General features: G+C 43.6%; 1 protein-coding gene across 1 annotated transcript; it reads right to left on the minus strand.

The window, feature by feature from the left end:
- Positions 1-206: 206 nt before the first annotated feature.
- Positions 207-1,290, minus strand: LOC130880159 (SUMO-conjugating enzyme UBC9). Its single transcript, XM_057779084.1, has one exon. The coding sequence runs from the start codon at positions 1,230-1,232 to the stop codon at positions 756-758; it is 477 nt and encodes a 158-aa protein (XP_057635067.1). The 5' UTR covers positions 1,233-1,290; the 3' UTR covers positions 207-755.
- Positions 1,291-18,126: the final 16,836 nt, after the last annotated feature.

Genomic DNA, 18,126 nt, shown 5'->3' on the forward strand with positions numbered 1-18,126 from the left:
GTATTTTCTGAAACATGCCTGGCTCAAGGTCAAAGAATGCATGTCTGAAAGGTGAAGGGGGCAAATGTGAGCCCTTGTAGGCGCACTCGATTTCTTTCTCCGAAACTTTTGCTGAAATGTGAGGAAAGGGAAACTTGAAGGCGCGTTAGTATGGAGGCTTGCTCCGAAGGACACCCACCTTTCTTTTTTTTTTTTTTTATATATAAACAGTTTATTTACTCTAAACAGCAACACAGACAAAACGCCATATAAACACAAAGGAAGTGATGCAGAATGGAGACGCTGGCCAACTTTGGATCTGAGGCTCATAAGCAACAGCCCAGGTTTCAGAGGAGGTCAAGGGTGGGGAGGGAGGGACAGTGTGGTTCTGTCATACAGCCAGCTGGAGGCCAGAGCTCTGAACAGTGGAAAGCATGCCTGCATCCGAGCGCGAAGAAACTAGCTCCTAGGGGCTTACCAAGTACAAAAGTTTATCATTTTACAGCAGTTGAAATACTGACATCAATATTAAAATAAAAGCAAGTTTTACATAACAATCAAAAATACAAAAGACTGAAGGAAGAGACCCTGTATGAAAAACTGGGGCAATTCAGCGAATTGAGACTGTATATGCCAGTGGCGGAAATGGAAAATGGCGCCCGCTCAACCCTCCCAGGCGACTAGTAACTGTACGCAGCGACTTAGATCTGCAAAAGGTGTAAACAAGTTCTTGCCAAGCCAATCCCTTCCTCGTCATGGAGCCATAGGGCCGCTGCTTATGAGGGGGCAAACTTCTTCGCTTGTGCTCGAACCCTTTTCTCATATTCCACTCTGTTTTGGCAGTAAATTGTGTAGGCCTCTGCTTGAGCTGGGTCTTGGATATTTGGTTCATTAAGAAGTTCCTGTATTCCTAATAAGATCTGTTTGATCGTGATAGCTGGCCTCCAGTCCTTGTCTTCCTCCAGGATGGACAGGCACACTGTGCCAGAAGGATACACATTTGGGTGAAACAGTGGTGGCTCAAATTTACATTTTGGTGGTGAGGATGGATAGTCATCTTTGAAAAGCATCCGCAGTTTGAACAAGCCTCCTTCCCATGGAGTCCCCTTCTTTCCAGGGATAGCGCACTCCCAATTCATCAGGTTCATCGTGCCATCAGGGTTCTTTGTTGGGACAGCCACAAAGCCAAAAGGGTGGTCCTTCCTCCAAGCTTTCCTTTCCTGGGCAAGTCGGCTGAGGGCAATCCCCGACATATTCAAAGTCCCTGGGCGACCACGGCCCGGACCATCGCGGCGGCAGAGGCGGCGGCGCTCCTTTCGACACCCACCTTTCCTAGCTGCCAAACATTTCAGCCTCTAGAGGAAACATCACGGAAAGGAGGAGCCATCCCTGCTCCTCTGCTTACTCTTCTGGGTGAAATTCCTGGTTCAGGAGGAGAGGGTAGTCAGGAATAGAAAGTCATTTCATTTTTCTGCCCTAGGACCCCTGTATCATTGGTGAAATTGGCTTATGGCTTCAGCAAGGCCTCTGCTTTCCATTTGCCTATTACGAGCGTACAATTGGGAGAAACAGAGAGAGCAAGGACTGAGAGTGGACTCAGGACCACGCTGCCCATTTTCCCTCTCAGCCCCGCCAGTTATTGTACTCATCACCCTGGGGAATCTGGTTAACTTCGTGCACCTCCATCTTTCTTCTATAAAATGTGGCTTGCCATTGATAGTAGCGCTTAGTTTTCTATAGTGGCCGTTAGGGCAACAGGGTGATTGCATGGGTTCGGCGCATGCACCCTCAGCGTGCGCTCACTGCATCTATCCACAGTGCATGTCTTTCAAGCACCCATGGGTCTTCCTTGATGTCAGAGGCTCACAGGTTGCTTTCCTGTCTTCTTCAGAGTCTGCCATAGGACTGGGTGCAGAGCCGTTGCCCAGTGTTTACCTTTCAAATCAAGCACTAGCGTTGGACTGTTCACGATAGCAGTGAAATTACAGCCATTCTTTTGCTTCTTCCAAGCTGAGCAATAATTCCCTATTATCCTGAGTTGTTCTAACATGTTATTAGTAGATTCATGTTTCTGAGAGAAGTGTCTGAGGTTCCTGGTAGGGTGAAATCTGAGATTTTATTGGCCCTCATAAGAGAGGCAGCAGAGGGCACCTTGGAGTGAGGGTGAGGGTTCTGATTGAGGGTGGCCTGCTGAAATCTTGATTCTCCCACACAGCTTCCAGCTGTACAGCCCTGGGCAAGGTACTGACCATTCAATGCCTGCGTTTCCCTTCTGTAACGTTTCAGTAATAAAAACATGTGTGTCATGAAGTTATACTGAGGATTTATGTATCAATTTAAGTGGACTGATTAGGGAATGTCCCTGCTCAATGTCAGCATTTATTACGTTATTTGTTATTACTCTCACGGTGTCACTGGATCTTGCCCTGGACTCTCCTTGTTTCCCCAGTCCTGGGGTCTCTGTTGAAAATAATTCCCACAATGTACACAGAGTATAGCGTAGGTTATTGGTTGAGTTTATTACAGAGTGAAGGGGAAAGCTCTCAAGGGATGAGAGTCAACAGTGGCCACAGGGATTGCTAGAGATCAAAGCACTCTCAAGGGCCAGAGAGTGGACAATGACCAGAGTGCCCATTGTCCTGATCTGAAGCTTTGACGGACCTTATTTCTAAAGTCTCTAAAACAGGCAGTATTTTCCTGACCAGGTGATTCACAGGTCCATTGGGATTGAGTCTTCGAAAAAGCTACCATCTAGACGGTGGATTTATAAGGCTTAGATATTTATCTGTCCATTGCCTTCTGATGTTCAGGATGTCACATCTCTAATCACAGCCAGAGATAAGACTCTAATGCCATTCTATGGAGTAGTAATCAGAGCAAGCACCATAGTTTCAGTGCTGGCCTTACAAGCTGCTGGTTATGGGGAAAAGTCCATTCCCAGGACTTCTAGGTCTGTTAACATCTCAATAGCTACCACATAATAGATTATGTGGTGGTATAGCCTCTAATCGTCAAGACAGTCTCGTGTCAAATATTCTGCTTCATAGTGTTATCAGGCTATCATTTTTTGACCTTCATCCCAATTAGGAACTCATAAAATGTGGCTATAAAAACATTGGCTGTTTTTAATCTCTGTGCTAAGTTCGCGTATGTCATTCAACTGCATGAGTACATGTTTCAAGTAGCATTGTTATTTGCATGGGTGCCTTAGAGTTTAGAAGATGGAAATATAAGTTTAGAAAGATAGCAGAAGAAAATACAAGGAATACTGTCATTTACGATCATGTGGCTAAAGGAGCACCACACTCTATGCAGAGACCAAATCCTGGTTCCTCATTACCTGCCTATAGCCACCTCACCTTCCTGATCCTTTTCTGGCATGTGAGTCTGGGCTTGCTAGCCCACCACCTTCATGAGAATCTTAGAGAAGAAAATATCAATCTCCCAGATCTCCAAGTGATGTCTGACTGACATGCCCTCACTGTGATACATTGGTAGCAGTCACTGAAGGGTCAGGATGCCTGGCTTCCAGCTCATATCGATCCAGTGTCTGACATTCTGCTCTCCTCATCCCTATCCATCACCCAGGAGATTTCATTTCTTGTCTCTAGGTCTCCTCAATAACTCTAAAAGTTTCCCACCTGTTGCTCAGATGTTTTTCTAAAGTACTTCATCCATTACTTGTTCTGGCTCTTGTAACTGATGCTGCCGCCTGGTTGGTGGAGTTTTCTCCACACACCTTACTCTGTACTGTGGGGGTGCTCCTGCCATGTCTCTAAAATGGCTCCTTATAAATGTTGCTTGCTGGGAGTGCTGCTGTGCTAGGAATCGGATCCTGCTGCCTCCCTCCCTGCCTAATGCCCTTTCTTGGCTCCCTACTGTCTTCAAAAGGAAGGTCAGCCTCCTGACTTATTCTCTCCTAACTTATTGGTTACTATTGCTGTGATGACCAAAGTCACTTGGGGAAGAAAGCGTTTATTTTGCTCACGGTTCATATCCTAGATCATCATCAAAAGCAATGAGGGAAGAAACTCACACAGGACAGGAACCTGGGGGCAGGAGCTAGTGCAGAGGCCACAGGGCACACGGGGTGAGTTGGGGGCTGGGGTGGTGGGTGGTGGTGTGCTGTTTACATGCTTGCTCTTCATGGCTTTGCTCATCCTGCTTTCTTGGAGAACCCGGGACCACTAACCCTGGGATAGAACCACACACCATGGTCTGGGCCTTCCCCCATCAATCACTGATTAAGAAAATGCCACATGGTGGCTCACTACCACCTGTAACTCCAGTTCCAGGGGATCTTATGTCCTCTTTTGGCTTCTGTGGGCATCAGGCACGTGCCTGGTGCTCAGATACACATGCAGGCAAACAGACAAGCACACACATGAGATAAAAACTCACTTTCTCTGGCAGGATGCTCACAAGCCCTTAGTGGACTGAGTTTCTCCCTCGCTTGGACTTCTCACCTCACATACCATTTGTTATCTCTTGTATGCTGACATTGCGTCTCTGAATGCATGTATACATAGACTCCTTTCTCTGCATACGTATCTATAGAACCTTCTTTCCGTGATTTTCTGCAGGCAATACAGTACCTCTTGTAGGTAGATGTCATTATTTACATTTGCACAAAACGGCTTTTTATTTGTTTGTCTCTACTTTTGGGGTCTCATGTAGCTCAGAAAGACCTTGAACTTCTGTTTCTACCTCACGTGTGCTGGGGTTACAGATCAGTTTCACCTCATCCAGATTGTGTGATAGGGACCCTGAGCTTTCAGCACGAGAGGCAAATGCTCTACCAGATGAGCCACACCCCCAGCAGAGAAATTGGAGTTTTAGTACAGCGCATTGTAGCACAAATAATAAAAACTAGAGACAGACATTGGGGTTCAACCTGAAGATCAGAAAAACAAAACAACCAAGCCACTAGAGAGCTCTTACCTCTGTGAAATCTTCAGACTGAAAGAAAGTGAGTTCCTGTCTCATCTGCCTTATAGTCCTCTCTAGAGCTGGGATTAAAGGTGTGCACCACCACTGCCTGGCCTCTATAGCTAACTAGTGTGGCTGCTGGGATTAAAGGTGTGTGCCACCACTGCCTGGCCTATATGACTGGCTAGTGTGGCTGTTTTGCGTTCGAATCTTCAGGCAAGCTTTATTTATTAAAACACAAATAATATACTACTTTAGCACATACCTTGATCAAGATGACTGGAAAATACAGAGAGCTGGGCTTGGTATGAGAGCCCCTGATTTTAACCATGACCCTATTCTGCTGTCTTACAGATGCTTTCGGTACAATCAGCCTCTTAGTACTGAAAATGCATTTATTCATCTCTTTCAAATTCTTGAGCCTTCAAAAGACTGAAATTGTATTTTGATTCATTTGACCCAGAAGGTGTGTGGGCTGTGTCCGACACACCACAAGACAAGCAGTTAAACATTACTAAAGTGAACTTGTAATAGCTTCATTTCTGCCCCAAATGTAACATTTTCTTTCTGTCCTGATATCTCTCATCGTCTTTCTTTCTTTTCTTACTACCCAGCAATAAATCAGGAACAAGAGTTACAACGTCCACAGTGAGAGAGCGCAAGAGGGCAGGGAGAACCGTGTGGAAGGAATTACTTCTCTGCGTTATTTAAACTATTGCCTCTGCTAGGCAAGCACTTTCCCCCTGAGCTGTAGCGCCAGCCCAGTTTCTCCCACTTTAATTCCTGGCTTCTTGAACAAAAACATTCCATTAGAGTCTTGAGTTCTTCATTGAATAAATTCTTGATCACTTTTGCTTGAATGTTGATTCTGGAAACCTATACTTTGGCGAAAAATTTGTTACAATCTTACAGAATGCCAATACATGGCAAAGAGCTTTATGTAAAATTTTTCTTGAAGCTTTAATAACAACAATAATTTTCCTTATTCTTCTAGTCAGGAAAGGAGAATTAAAAAATCATGTATTCTAATAAAAAAGACTTTGAATTCAGAGTTATTTGGAGAAAAAAAAAACCTGAAATCCTTTCTCCTTTTGAAGAATAGGAAAACAAAGCAAAATGAAAACAAAACAAAACAAAAATCCCCAAACCTCTCCTGTGGCTGAAGAAGCAGATACACAGCCCACATCAGGACAGATTATAGTTTAACGAACAAAGAGCTTTTGGGTCTGGGTCCCCTGGATGGAAGAGAGAAACACAGCATGGAAAACTCACTCCTACAGAAGAGCCCGACAGCTCTTGACGGCTGTGTCTCTTTGATATTCAAAGGCAGTTTCTGAAGGCAGCAAGCTGTCTAACCACAGAGATCTCTCCACTGAGGCTCGGACCAGCCTTCAATCTCATGCTTCACAGCCAACTCTTATCCCAGCATGATACTTACAAAGAAAGTGTTGTGTGTGAGAATATGTCTCCTGTTATCACAGCAGGGATGTGTGAGACACCTGGGAATAGCAGCAGTTCCGTTCTGGAAGCCAGTTTGAAAGTCACAGAAGGAATGGCAGCCAGACTTCGAGAGTATCCTAATTAGCAAGCCCTCTTGCAGCCTTATGTATGAGAAAACGAGGCCAGAGATATTAACTGACTTACATAAAGTCATTTATGTCCAAGTGTCAACAATAAAATCCGATTAGGTTCTTTCCAGTGAATTCAAAAATTTCTCAGGATAACATACTAGTAGTTTAGTCAGAGGAATGTGATTAATCTCTGCTTCCTCTATACTTAATAAGTTTATCCAGTGTTGTTGCCATGGGTCACCCTGCCATTAACAATGTTAAGAAAGTTTTAACTTAGGAACAAGCCCTGGTTGGAGTGAGTTTTAAGTGTTTTAGTTTCTATGTGAAGCATTTTACTTCATCTAATCTAGTTCCTGTAGCAGCCCTTGGTGGGTTGCTTTTACCTCATCTCTGCCTGGAAGTCCCGCCTATCCTCTCCTGCCTAGCTATTGGCCATTCAGCTCTTTACTAAACCAATCAGAAGGCACCGTAGGCAGGCAAGGAAGAAACAGAGTCACATCTTCACACAGTGTGATCAAACAGCCAGCAACAGCTTTCCACAATCCTTTAAGACGTCCGTATGAGAATTTGTTATCTTGACAGTCCATAAAATTATCTTTAATTTATTCCCTAGGTAGGAGTTGTGTTTTGCTTGATTATATGCCCTCCGCTGCATGCTAGACTTCTAGTCCTCGTTTCTCCACCCCTCCCCAGTGGACTTTTTTCTTTATCACCAGCTCTGGGCTTTAGCTTGTCTTCCTTGCTTTTGCTACACAGGCTCAACATTTTAGATGTCGCTTTTGCTTCTCTGGTGCTTGAGTCCTTTTGAAGGGTTTATAAATTCTGCACCCCACTTTGTTTTGTGTTTTCATTGACACAATGTGATTGCACATATGTATGGGTGCAGTGTGCATTTTAATACATGTAAATATTATGCAGAGATAAGATCAAAGTAACTGACATATCCATCACCTCAAACGTCAGTCATTTCTTTGCTCTGGGAATGCTAAAAATTGTCTCTACTAGCTATTTTTAGATATAATTAATGGTTTCAGCTAGAGCTATTGGAGACTTCAGAAGTTATTATTCTTTCCAAGCATCTCCCTAAACACACTAATCATGCTCTAGTGCCCACTGTTCTATATTCCACTTCCAAGAGAGCAACTTTTCCCTTATGTACAAGTGAGAGCACAGTACAGAATTGTCTTTTTGTGCTTGGCTTCATCAGACACAGTAGAGCCTTCCAGTTTCACCCATGTTGCAAAAATGGCAATGATTTATTCTTTCACAGATAAATTTTATGTATATATAAAATTTTCTTTAAAATTTTTTCATTTCATTTTATGTGCACGGATGATTTGCCCACCTGTGCAGCATGCACACCTGGTGCCCTCAGAGACCAGAAGGAGGTGTCCGATCCCCTGGAACTGGAGTTACAGATATTTGTGTGCTAGGACTCAATCCTAGGTCCTCGGAAGAACAGCCGGTGCTCTTAACTGCCAAGCCATCTCCAGACCAAGTTATCGTTACTTTTAAAGAATCTTTCAGCAGTCACTGGGGCTGATGCTTTGTCTTGGCTATGGACAACTTGCTTCCTTGCTCTTGACTATAATCCCATAGAACAGGTGGGCTATGTGGCAGTCTCACTTTTAGTTTTCTGGAGAAAAGATTGTGTCTTTGAACCTGCTCAGCCAGCATCTTTTTGAGACTGTGCTGAGCTCCTTGCCCATGGTGACTTGTATGAGGATGCTATTTAAACCAATAGCACGTACCCTGCCAGGAAAGAGCTGCAGCACAGCCAACCTTCAAAGGCTTTGGAGCTTGACTTCTCTGTTTTGATCAGTTGTCCTGTTAAACCACGAGGGAACCATTACTAACTGGGGGTAGTTATTTGGGGTGTGCTACTGGCCAGAATCACTTATTCTCTCAGTTTTCTATTTCACCTCGAGCAGTCAGCATCTCTGTGGCTGATCAATAACGTTTTTAACCTGGAGTGAATAGAACGTGATAATCAATGGAATGGCATGACTCCGGACTGTAAATGTATCTGCTTTTGAGTTGTGTGGGAAGCAGTAATTAAAAGTTAAAGGATAAAGGAGTCATTGTGTTTTGATTAGCGTGAAAAACGAAAAAAGGCTTATGAACTGCAGCCTGTGAAAGCACGGGCCTTCACCAGACAACTTCTACCCGCAGACACCCTCAGGGCTCAATGGTGTCATAGTTAGCTTCTGCTGTCAACTTGACACGAAGCTAGAGTCACCGGGCAAGAGGGAACCTTGACTGAAACTTGCCTCCGTCAGATTGGCCTATGGCCACGTTCGTGGGGCATTTTCTAAAAATCGTTAGTTGGTGTCGGAGGGTCCAGATCTCTGTTGGTGCCATTCCTGGGTCTGAGCTGTATAATAAATCACCCTGAACATGTCAGTAGGCAGAATTTCTCCATGGTTTCTACCTCACGTTCCTGTCAGGACTTTGCTCCATGACGGATTATTGACTGGCAAGCATAACATGAAATAAGCCCTGCTTTTCTTCCCAAGTTGCTTTTGGTCATGGTCTTTATCATGGCAACAGGAAGAAAGCTAGAACAACTGGATTATGACTTGTCCATGCTAAAATAGTTGGCCGTCATGCTGACTAGACTGTCTCCTTCATCTGTCCCTAGTCAAGCCTGTAGTTCTACTGTTAAGCTTGTTGTGGTCTTGACCTTGCTGATCTGGTCTCTAATAGTAATGCTTCCCTTACTCTTTCTCTTTAATAATAGGCACCATCCATCCTAAATGCCCCCACTTTCCTGCCAAACTCCATTTGTTGCAAGGCTTTTTTGAGTGTCTCTTTCACTTAACCTCTTCCTTAGTGACAGCTGTGTCTTTGTTGCTCCTAGGACGTCTTGCCTGAATGTCTTAGTTGTATCAGATGCTTGGGAAACCTGTGTCTTCTTCCATCTCATTGCCCTGGATGTTACTCATCTGCCAATCACTCTTTACCCTTTGTTGAGAGGTCTTGCGGTCTGTGCCATACCTTCTTCTCTCTCCCTAGCAGGGGAAGACCCTGGTAAGTATTCATTGATGGATGATTTCATGTCTGTAAATCTGCTTCCATGAGAACTTTTGCTCACTTCACTAAACTCCAGGGCTCTCCTTTGCCATCCTTTCTCACCCAGCTGGAAAACCCTGATCGAATGTAATTGGCTTTTTTACCTCTTGAAGAAAATGACATGATTCCATATATTATGTTTCTATTAAAATCTTCAATTGCTAAAAAACCTGATAAAAGCTAAGGGAACAATCCTTTTCTTGAAAAATTTGGAACATAATGGCAAAAATCATTTTTATAATGACAAAAATGCCAGGCTCTAGTGAACACCATGCAAAGCCTTTAATTTAAAATTTTGTTCCTTGCTGACTGTGGTTCTAACACAAATGTTCTGCAGTGTTATTATCTAATGGCTGTACTGTCAGGGGTCCTAGTCTCTGTCAACACCTGTCAACTCAATTCAGTCACCTGGAAGCTAAAGTCACCTGAGCTGACCTGACAGCCCAGTCTAGAAAGGTACTTCCCGAGTCATTATCAAACTCAGCACATTCTTGTGTCTATCTCCTTATGGTCACAGGGTTGGAATGATGCCAGGGAGGGCGATAGATTGGAACACAGGAGTTGAGCCTCCCAGGTGCCTGCTGTGTGTTAGGCATGACCACAAGACAGTCAGAGACCTCATAGACTGTGTGCTAGGCGTGACCTCGAGACAGTCAGAGACCTCACAGGCTGCCTCCCACCCTGTGGAATTGATGAAGTGTTGGTATCTAACGATTCTCACCTGAAACTTGTGAAATGGTTAGAGCACTCGTTAGCAGACAGACGTGGTTCATGTTTTGAAGTCTGAACGCCTTTGTCTGATGTAAAATCTAATCAATGTGTTGTTGTTTGTAGAAACTGGGGAAAGAGTTTAGAGAAAGGAACAGCATTGGTTTAAAGTCTAAGTGTGGCAGAGAGCTTGACAACAGCTAAGAAATGAACCAAGGATTTTTTTTAGAAGTGTTTATCATATTTCTTCATTGCTTAGATATCTACAAACTTGCTGTTTTATCTTATGAATCTATATCTGATTCCAAGGTAGTAACTACTGACACTGTATCTGAAAATTCAGAGTCATAATGGCATTTTAAATTTACTATATATTTATCCAGAGTAATAAAAGTCATCCTTTAAGCTTTATTAATATTCAGTGCAAAACAAAAAAAAGCTGATGTAACACACACACACACACACACACACACACATATATATATATTTCTGTGACTTGTCGAATGGACGACATCCTGATATCACCAGGTGCTGAGGTACCTAAGGGTGTAATCCCAGCTAAGTACTGGAGGATGGGTAGGTGCAGACCAGAAAGGTGGACATTCTTACACCAGCAAGAAGCACAGGTGTGAAGCATCTCCACAGTTTAAGGTGTTTAATATAAGGCTGGTTATTGAAACCCTTTGGATTTGAGTCCATTTATTTAAAGAGCGGAGTGCAGGGAAAGGGGCTCTGCCTCTCTCTGGGAGCTCCTGTTTTAGTGAGAGGACAGGGTAGACACAAGGGCATGTGCTAAAGCCTTGGTGCTGGGGGCCTCCAGCCTGGCCTGGGGGGGAGGGTGGGACAAGGGAGGTGTATTGGGGGAAGTGATATATACACAGGACTTGAGGGATGGGAGGACTTGGAGTTACTGACCTGTGGGAGTTGATTCTAGAAGATGAAGTTAGTCAGGTGCTGCTCTTGGGGATGGAAGACCTAAAGATGAGGCAGCTGGCTGTGGAGTGACCAATGTGTAAGATAAAGCCAATAGGAGGCTGATGGCAGCCCAGGGACGGTGCTCCAGCCTCATCTGGAACAAGTGAGCAGAAAGGACGTGAGGTAGATGGGTAGACAGGAGGCCTATGACCTAGCAGAGGCTGCCTTCATCTCCAATGGGCAGTGGTCACCCGGTCTCATTCCTGTGGCCCAGGCAGGGTTGTCTTCATTGCCAATGGATGGTGGTCACCTGGTCTCATTCCTGTGACCCAGGCAGAGGCTGTCTTCATTGCCAGTGGTTGATGGTCACCTGGTCTCATCCCTGTGACCCAGGCAGAGGCTGTCTTCACCTCCAATGGGCAGTGATCACCTGGTCTCATTCCTATGGCCCAGGCAGGGCTGTCTTCAACAAGAGTTGGTGGTCACTCTGTCTCACTCCTGAAGCGCCTGGTGTTACTACTATTTCATGCCCTTTGTGTCTGTGAAATCTCTCTAGTCTCAAACCATCCTAATCTTTGCTTGAATTAGACTGAATGAATTTCCCTTGTCTCCTGAGTCAGAGATCTTGAGTTTCTAGGCACTGGAGCAGGGCTCTCTGGGGCTCCTTTTGAGAGGAGACCCTCAAATGCTCATGGATCCTTCTCTTGCTGGTGCCTTAGTTCCTAAGACTTTTCTGTGTCCTCCTTCAGGGACAAATTATGTACCAGCAACATCTTTTGTTCTATTAGTTGGTTTGTTATTTATGGATTCAAAGAGGCCTCAGTCAGCTCAACTTGGGGTTTGTTCTACTTTCCTTAACAAGGATGAATCGTTTCTTTTCCTCCCAGCACTTCCCAGGCATCAAGATCTGAACCCATGGTCATGATGAGCCATTGTTGGAATCTTCTGTGGCTCCATGTAATTTGATCAGTTTCTTGATGTGGAATTCCCTTCTGTATGTTGTGAATATGTTTTATTGCCTTTGGTTAATAAAGAAGCTGCTTTCAGCTAATGGCTTAACAGAGTGAAGACAGGTGGAAGATCTTAAAAGAGATGTAGAGAGAGAGAGAGTAGGCAGAGTCAAAGAGATGCCATGTAGCTGCTGAAGAAGAAAGACATCCGCTGGAGCTTGGTGGAACCTTGCCAGTAGGCTACAACCTTGTGGTGATGCACAGATTAATAGAGATGGGTTAATTTAAGATGTAAGAGCTGGCTAGAAATATGCGTAATCTAATAGATCAAGCAGTATTTTAATTAATACAGTTTCTGTGTGATTATTTCAGGTCTGGGTGGCTGGGAATGAATGAGCTTTTTCTACCTGTAGTTTTTGTCAGCAGATCTTGCTGGAATTACTATAACTGCATCATTATTTGATACCTGTAAAGTTACTGGGAGATTGAATCTGAGTAACAAGCGCTATTGGATACCAGTTTGTTGAAGCCATTAGAGTAAATATGCTACTTTGTGTGGAGTTATTTTCTTCTGAAACTAAAATTGACCAAAAGTGATGGTTGCTGCTTGTTTCTCCATGTATGTTGGTGTCTGTGTGGGTAAAGGTCATGCCAGCCAGCACAACAACACCAGAGTGAGGTTGATAGAAACCAGAGGATCAAGAGACTGAATCCTGTTGTTTGAAGAAGGGTTCTACCCAGCTGAAAGCTTAGGGGTCATGTTCCATGTTTACCAGACGTTAGATCCCAGAGATGATACCTGCCAAGACGTGACCCTGGCCTCTTCCCCTTCTGAAGTGATCCAAACTCCCAAGATAGCCAGGAAGAAAGAAAATAAAAAACTTCTCTAGCTTTAACAGGAAGTCCAACAGGCCCAAGAGTTGGGCACTGTGCTGGGGTTTACCCAGTCACCATATGGTCCGGAGAAATATCCCTAGCATGGCATCACGAGCAGCAAGCTTCCTTCTGTGACCCCAAACTCAGCTCGTCAATAAGCAAGTTCACTCTCTTCCCTACAACTTGAATTTCCTTTCTGTGTTCTCTATTCTGTCCATGTCTCATGGGTTTGTAGCCTCCTGTAAGCGAGGAACAGGTTCTGACAAGTTCTTCCTTTGTTGTCTGTTAGTTCAGAACCTGGTTTTTGTTTTGTTTCTTTGAAGTTATCTTTCTCCCTTTCCTTTCTTTCTGTTGCCATGGTCTCATCTCAGCACCAGAAGACCATCTTTATTCTGTATGTTATTTTCACCACATCAGTCTTTGTAGGTCACTGACTTATTTTTCAGAGACATCTCTTCTGTTTGATATTACAGAAAACAGTGGAAACAAGTTTTATTATACCACTTGGGATTTAAGTCTCTCAATGACTTGCTATAAATGGCCACTTCTCCAACTGTGTTTCCCAATCATTTCTCTTTTCTAGCACACAGCCTCAGCTGTAATTTTATTGTTCTCAAAAATATCATTTTTTTTAATAGTTTTAATTCAGTGGTCCCTGTCACATAGGCATCTCCCATATTTTCAATCCTTCCCAGTTCTGCCTTCTTACTAGTAGATGTCCCCATGGTCACTGATGTACCCTTCATTATCTCTCATTTCTTGTGTTCTACTAATAGTTGGTGTTGGTGGCATATAAACCATGCAACCATGTGGTGTGTGTGTGTGTGTGTGTGTAACATGAGGGCTGGCTTGTTGGAGTTTATGTCCCGCCCAGTAACCCCACAGCCGGCAAGTCCCAAAGAAAATCACACAGAGATCTCCATAAGATTATAAACTAATTGGCCCATTAGCTCAGTCTTCTTATTAGCTCTTATAGCTTATATTAACCCATTATTCTTATCTATGTTAGCCACGTGGCTCGGTACCTTTCAGTTGGGCAGGTTACATCTTGCTTCTCGGTGGTCTGGGCTGGAATGGGAGAAATGGGCTTACTCCTTCCTAAAATTCTCCTGTTCTCATAGCCCAGCCTCTACTTCCTGTCTGGTTGACCCGCCTATACTTCCTGCCTGGCCAATCAGCGTTTTATCAAAATACATGATTGACAGAATACTGACAATTCTCCTGCACCATGTGTGTGTGTGTGTGTGTGTGTGTGTTGATCCCTAAAGAGGCTAAACCTTGTGGTCAGAATCTCCTTCTCTATTGGATATTGTTTACAAAATGCTGATGGAACCTCTCTTTGGTTGGTCCTAGAGAAGTTCAGTGATGAAAAATTATCGTGTTGTATTTGTTTATAAGGTAATACTTTCTTTGACCTGCTATAGCCAGTGCTACAGGTAAGATATAGACTCTCTTTGAAGCATCTGTGCTAAGTCTGGAGTGATTGGAGCAAAACTGGGTGCAGCCTAGATGGACATGTCTGCCTGTCCACAGCTGGGATAGTGTGTACACACATGTATTTGCATACAGATTTGTGTATGTTCAGGTGCATGTGAGGCCAGAGGCCAATCTCAGGTGTCACTACAGAAGCCATCTAACCAGGGGCCTCATAAATTATATCTATTTATGGCCTCCAATCACTTCAATTACAACCATATATGTATGGTTGTGTGTGTGCATAATTTTTATTTTGTGTATGAGCGTTTTGCCTGCATGTATGTCTGTGTACTACGTGCTTATCTGGCTCCTGCAGAGCCCAAAGAAGGCATTGGGTTCTATGGAATTGGAGTTACAGATAGTTGTGAGCTGCTGTGTGGGTTCTGAGAATAAAAATCAGGTCCTTTGAGGGGATCAAAGGGATTCGAATTGGAAAGGAAGAAGTTAAGCTTTCATTATTTGCAGATGATATGATAGTGTACATAAGCGACCCCAAAAACTCCAGCAAAGAACTCCTACAGCTGATAAACACCTTTAGTAGCGTGGCAGGATACAAGATCAATTCCAAAAAATCAGTCGCCCTCCTATACACAAAGGATAAGGAAGCAAAGAGGGAAATCAGAGAAGCATCACCTTTCATGATAGCCACAAATAGCATAAAATATCTTGGGGTAACTCTAACCAAAGAAGTGAAGGATCTATTTGACAAGAACATTAAGTCTTTGAAGAAAGAAATTGAGGGGGATACCAGAAAATGGAAGGCTCTCCCTTGCTCTTGGATTGGGAGGATCACCATAGTAAAAATGGCAATTCTACCAAGGGCAATTTATAGATTCAATACAATCCCCATTAAAATCCCATCAAAATTCTTCACAGATCTTGAGAGGATATTAATCAACTTTATATGGAAAAACTAAAGACCCAGGATAGTCAAAACAATCTTATACAATAAAGGAACTTCTGGAGGCATTACCATCCCTGACTTCAAACTCTATTACAGAGCTTCAGTATTGAAAACAGCTTGGTATTGGCATAAAAACAGAGAAGTCGATCAATGGAATCGAGTAGAAGACCCTGATTTTAACCCACAAATCTATGAACACCAGATATTTGATAAAGAAACTAAAAGTATTCAATGGAAGAAAGAAAGCATCTTCAACAAATGGTGCTGGCACAACTGGATGTCAACCTGTAGAAGAATGAAAATAGATCCATATCTATCACCATGCACAAAACTCAAGTCCAAATGGATTAAAGACCTCAATATCAGTCTGAACACACTGAACCTGATAGAAGAACAAGTGGGAAGTATTCTACAACATATGGGCACAGGAGATCACTTCCTACGTATATCCCCAGCAGCACAGACATTAAGGACAACATTGAATAAATGGGACCTCCTGAAACTGAGAAGCTTCTGTAAAGCAAAGGACACTGTCACTAAGACAAAAAGGCAACCCACTGACTGAGAGAAGATCTTCACCAACCCCACGACAGACAAAGGTCTGATCTCCAAAATATATAAAGAACTCAAAAAACTAGACTTTAAAATGCTAATTAACCCAATTAAAAAATGGGGCACTGAACTGAACAGAGAATTCTCAACAGAAGAAATTCAAATGGCTAAAAGATACTTAAGGTCATGCTCAACCTCCTTAGGGATAAGGGAAATGCAAATCAAAACAATTTTGAGATACCATCTTACACCTGTCAGAATGACTAAAATCAAAAACACCAATGATACCCTTTGCTGGAGAGGTTGTGGAGGAAGGGGCACACTTATCCATTGCTGGTGGGAATGCAAACTTGTGCAACCACTTTGGAAATCAGTGTGGTGATTTCTCAGGAAATTTGGGATCAACTTACCCCAAGATCCAGTAATTCCACTCTTGGGAATATACCCAAGAGATGCCCTATCATATGACAAAATCATTTGTTCAACCATGTTCATAGCAGCATTGTTTGTAATAGCCAGAACCTGGAAACAACCTAGATGCCCTTCAATGGAAGAATGGATGAAGAAAGTGTGGAATATATACATATTAGAGTATTACTCAGCGGTAAAAAACAATGACATTTTGAATTTTGCATGCAAATGGATGAAAATAGAAAACACTATCCTGAGTGAGGTATCCCAGGCCCAAAAAGAGGAACATGGGATGTACTCACTCATAATTGGTTTCTAGCCATAAATAAAGGACATTGAGCATATAATTTGTGATCCTAGAGAAGCTAAATAAGAAGGTGAACCCAAAGAAAAATGTATAGTCATCCGCCTGGATAGGGGAAGTAGACAAGATTGCAGGGCAAAAGCTGGGAACTTGCGGGTGAGGTGGCATGGGGCTAAGGGGAAATGGGGTGAGAAACGTGAGAAGGGGAGGATGGTGGGAGCTTGGGGGAATAGGATGGTTGGGATATAGGAAGGGTGGATACGGGAGCAGAGAAATATATATCCTAATTAAGGGAGCCATCTTAGGGTTGGCAAGAGACTTGACTCTAGAGGGGCTCGCAGGTGTCCAGGGAGATGTCCCCAGCTAGTACCTTGGGCAACTGAGGAAAGGGAACCTGAAATGACCCTATCCTGTAGCCATACTGATGAATACCTTGCATATCACCTTAGAACCTTCATCTGGCGATGGATCGAGATAGAGACAGAGACCCAATTTGGAGCAATGGACTGAGCTCTTAAGGTCCAAATGAGGAGCAGAAGGAGGGAGAACATGAGCAAGGAAGTCAGGACCACGAGGGGTGCACCCACCCACTGTGACAGTGGAACTGATCTATTGGGAGCTCACCAAGGCCAGCTGGACTGGGACTGAATAAGCATGGGATGAAACCGGACTCTCTGAACATGGCGGACAATGAAGGCTGATGAGAAGCCAAGGACAATGGCACTAGGTTTCGATCCTAATACATGAACTGGCTTTGTGGGAGCCTAGCCTGTTTGGATGTTCACTTTCCTGGACCTAGATAGAAGTGGGAGGACCTTGGACTTCCCGCAGGGCAGGGAATTTGGACTGCACTTCAGTACCTAGAGGGAGGGGGAATGGAGTGGGGGGAGGGGGAGTGGGGTGGGGAGAGGGGGAGGAGAGTGGAGGAGGGGCGATGTGGGGGAGGAGGAGGCGGAAATTTTAATTTATAAATAATAAAATAATAAAATAAATAAATAAATAAATAAATAAACAAATAAATCAGGTCCTTTGGAAGAGCAGCCAGTGTCCTTAACTGCTGAGTCATCTTCCTAGGCCCAGAGTGGCCTTTACCTAAGCCTTCTCTCCAGCCTGAAATGCTGGCCTGAAAGCAATCCTTTATTGAGTTGGGAATTTTGACAAAGTGTGCAATACTTTTCCCGATAAAGAAACATCTGAAGAAACATTGATTTAGCACATCTTTATAAAATCAGAGAGTTTCTAATGCCATTACAACTTCTAAATGTGAGACTATTTACCCCGTCAGATCTCCAGCATGTCACAGAATCAGGGAGAGGCTTTGGTTAGTATTTATATACATGCAGTTGTTGCCTGTGCTTTGTGTTTGTGCTCAGCCTACTCACCATGGAGTCGATCTTATGACAAGGACATATTTTAGGCTCCTGTTATTTCTTCTCTGAAGTTGTCTCAAAGGCAAAACTGCAGAGCTCAAATTTCCCA

Source organism: Chionomys nivalis, chromosome 1 (assembly GCF_950005125.1).
Source record: "Chionomys nivalis chromosome 1, mChiNiv1.1, whole genome shotgun sequence".
NCBI lineage: Eukaryota > Metazoa > Chordata > Mammalia > Rodentia > Cricetidae > Chionomys > Chionomys nivalis.

Coding starts and splice junctions, on each gene's coding strand:
- LOC130880159 (XM_057779084.1), bottom strand. CDS start 1,232: ATGTCGGGGATTGCCCTCAGCCGACTTGCCCAGGAAAGGAAAGCTTGG.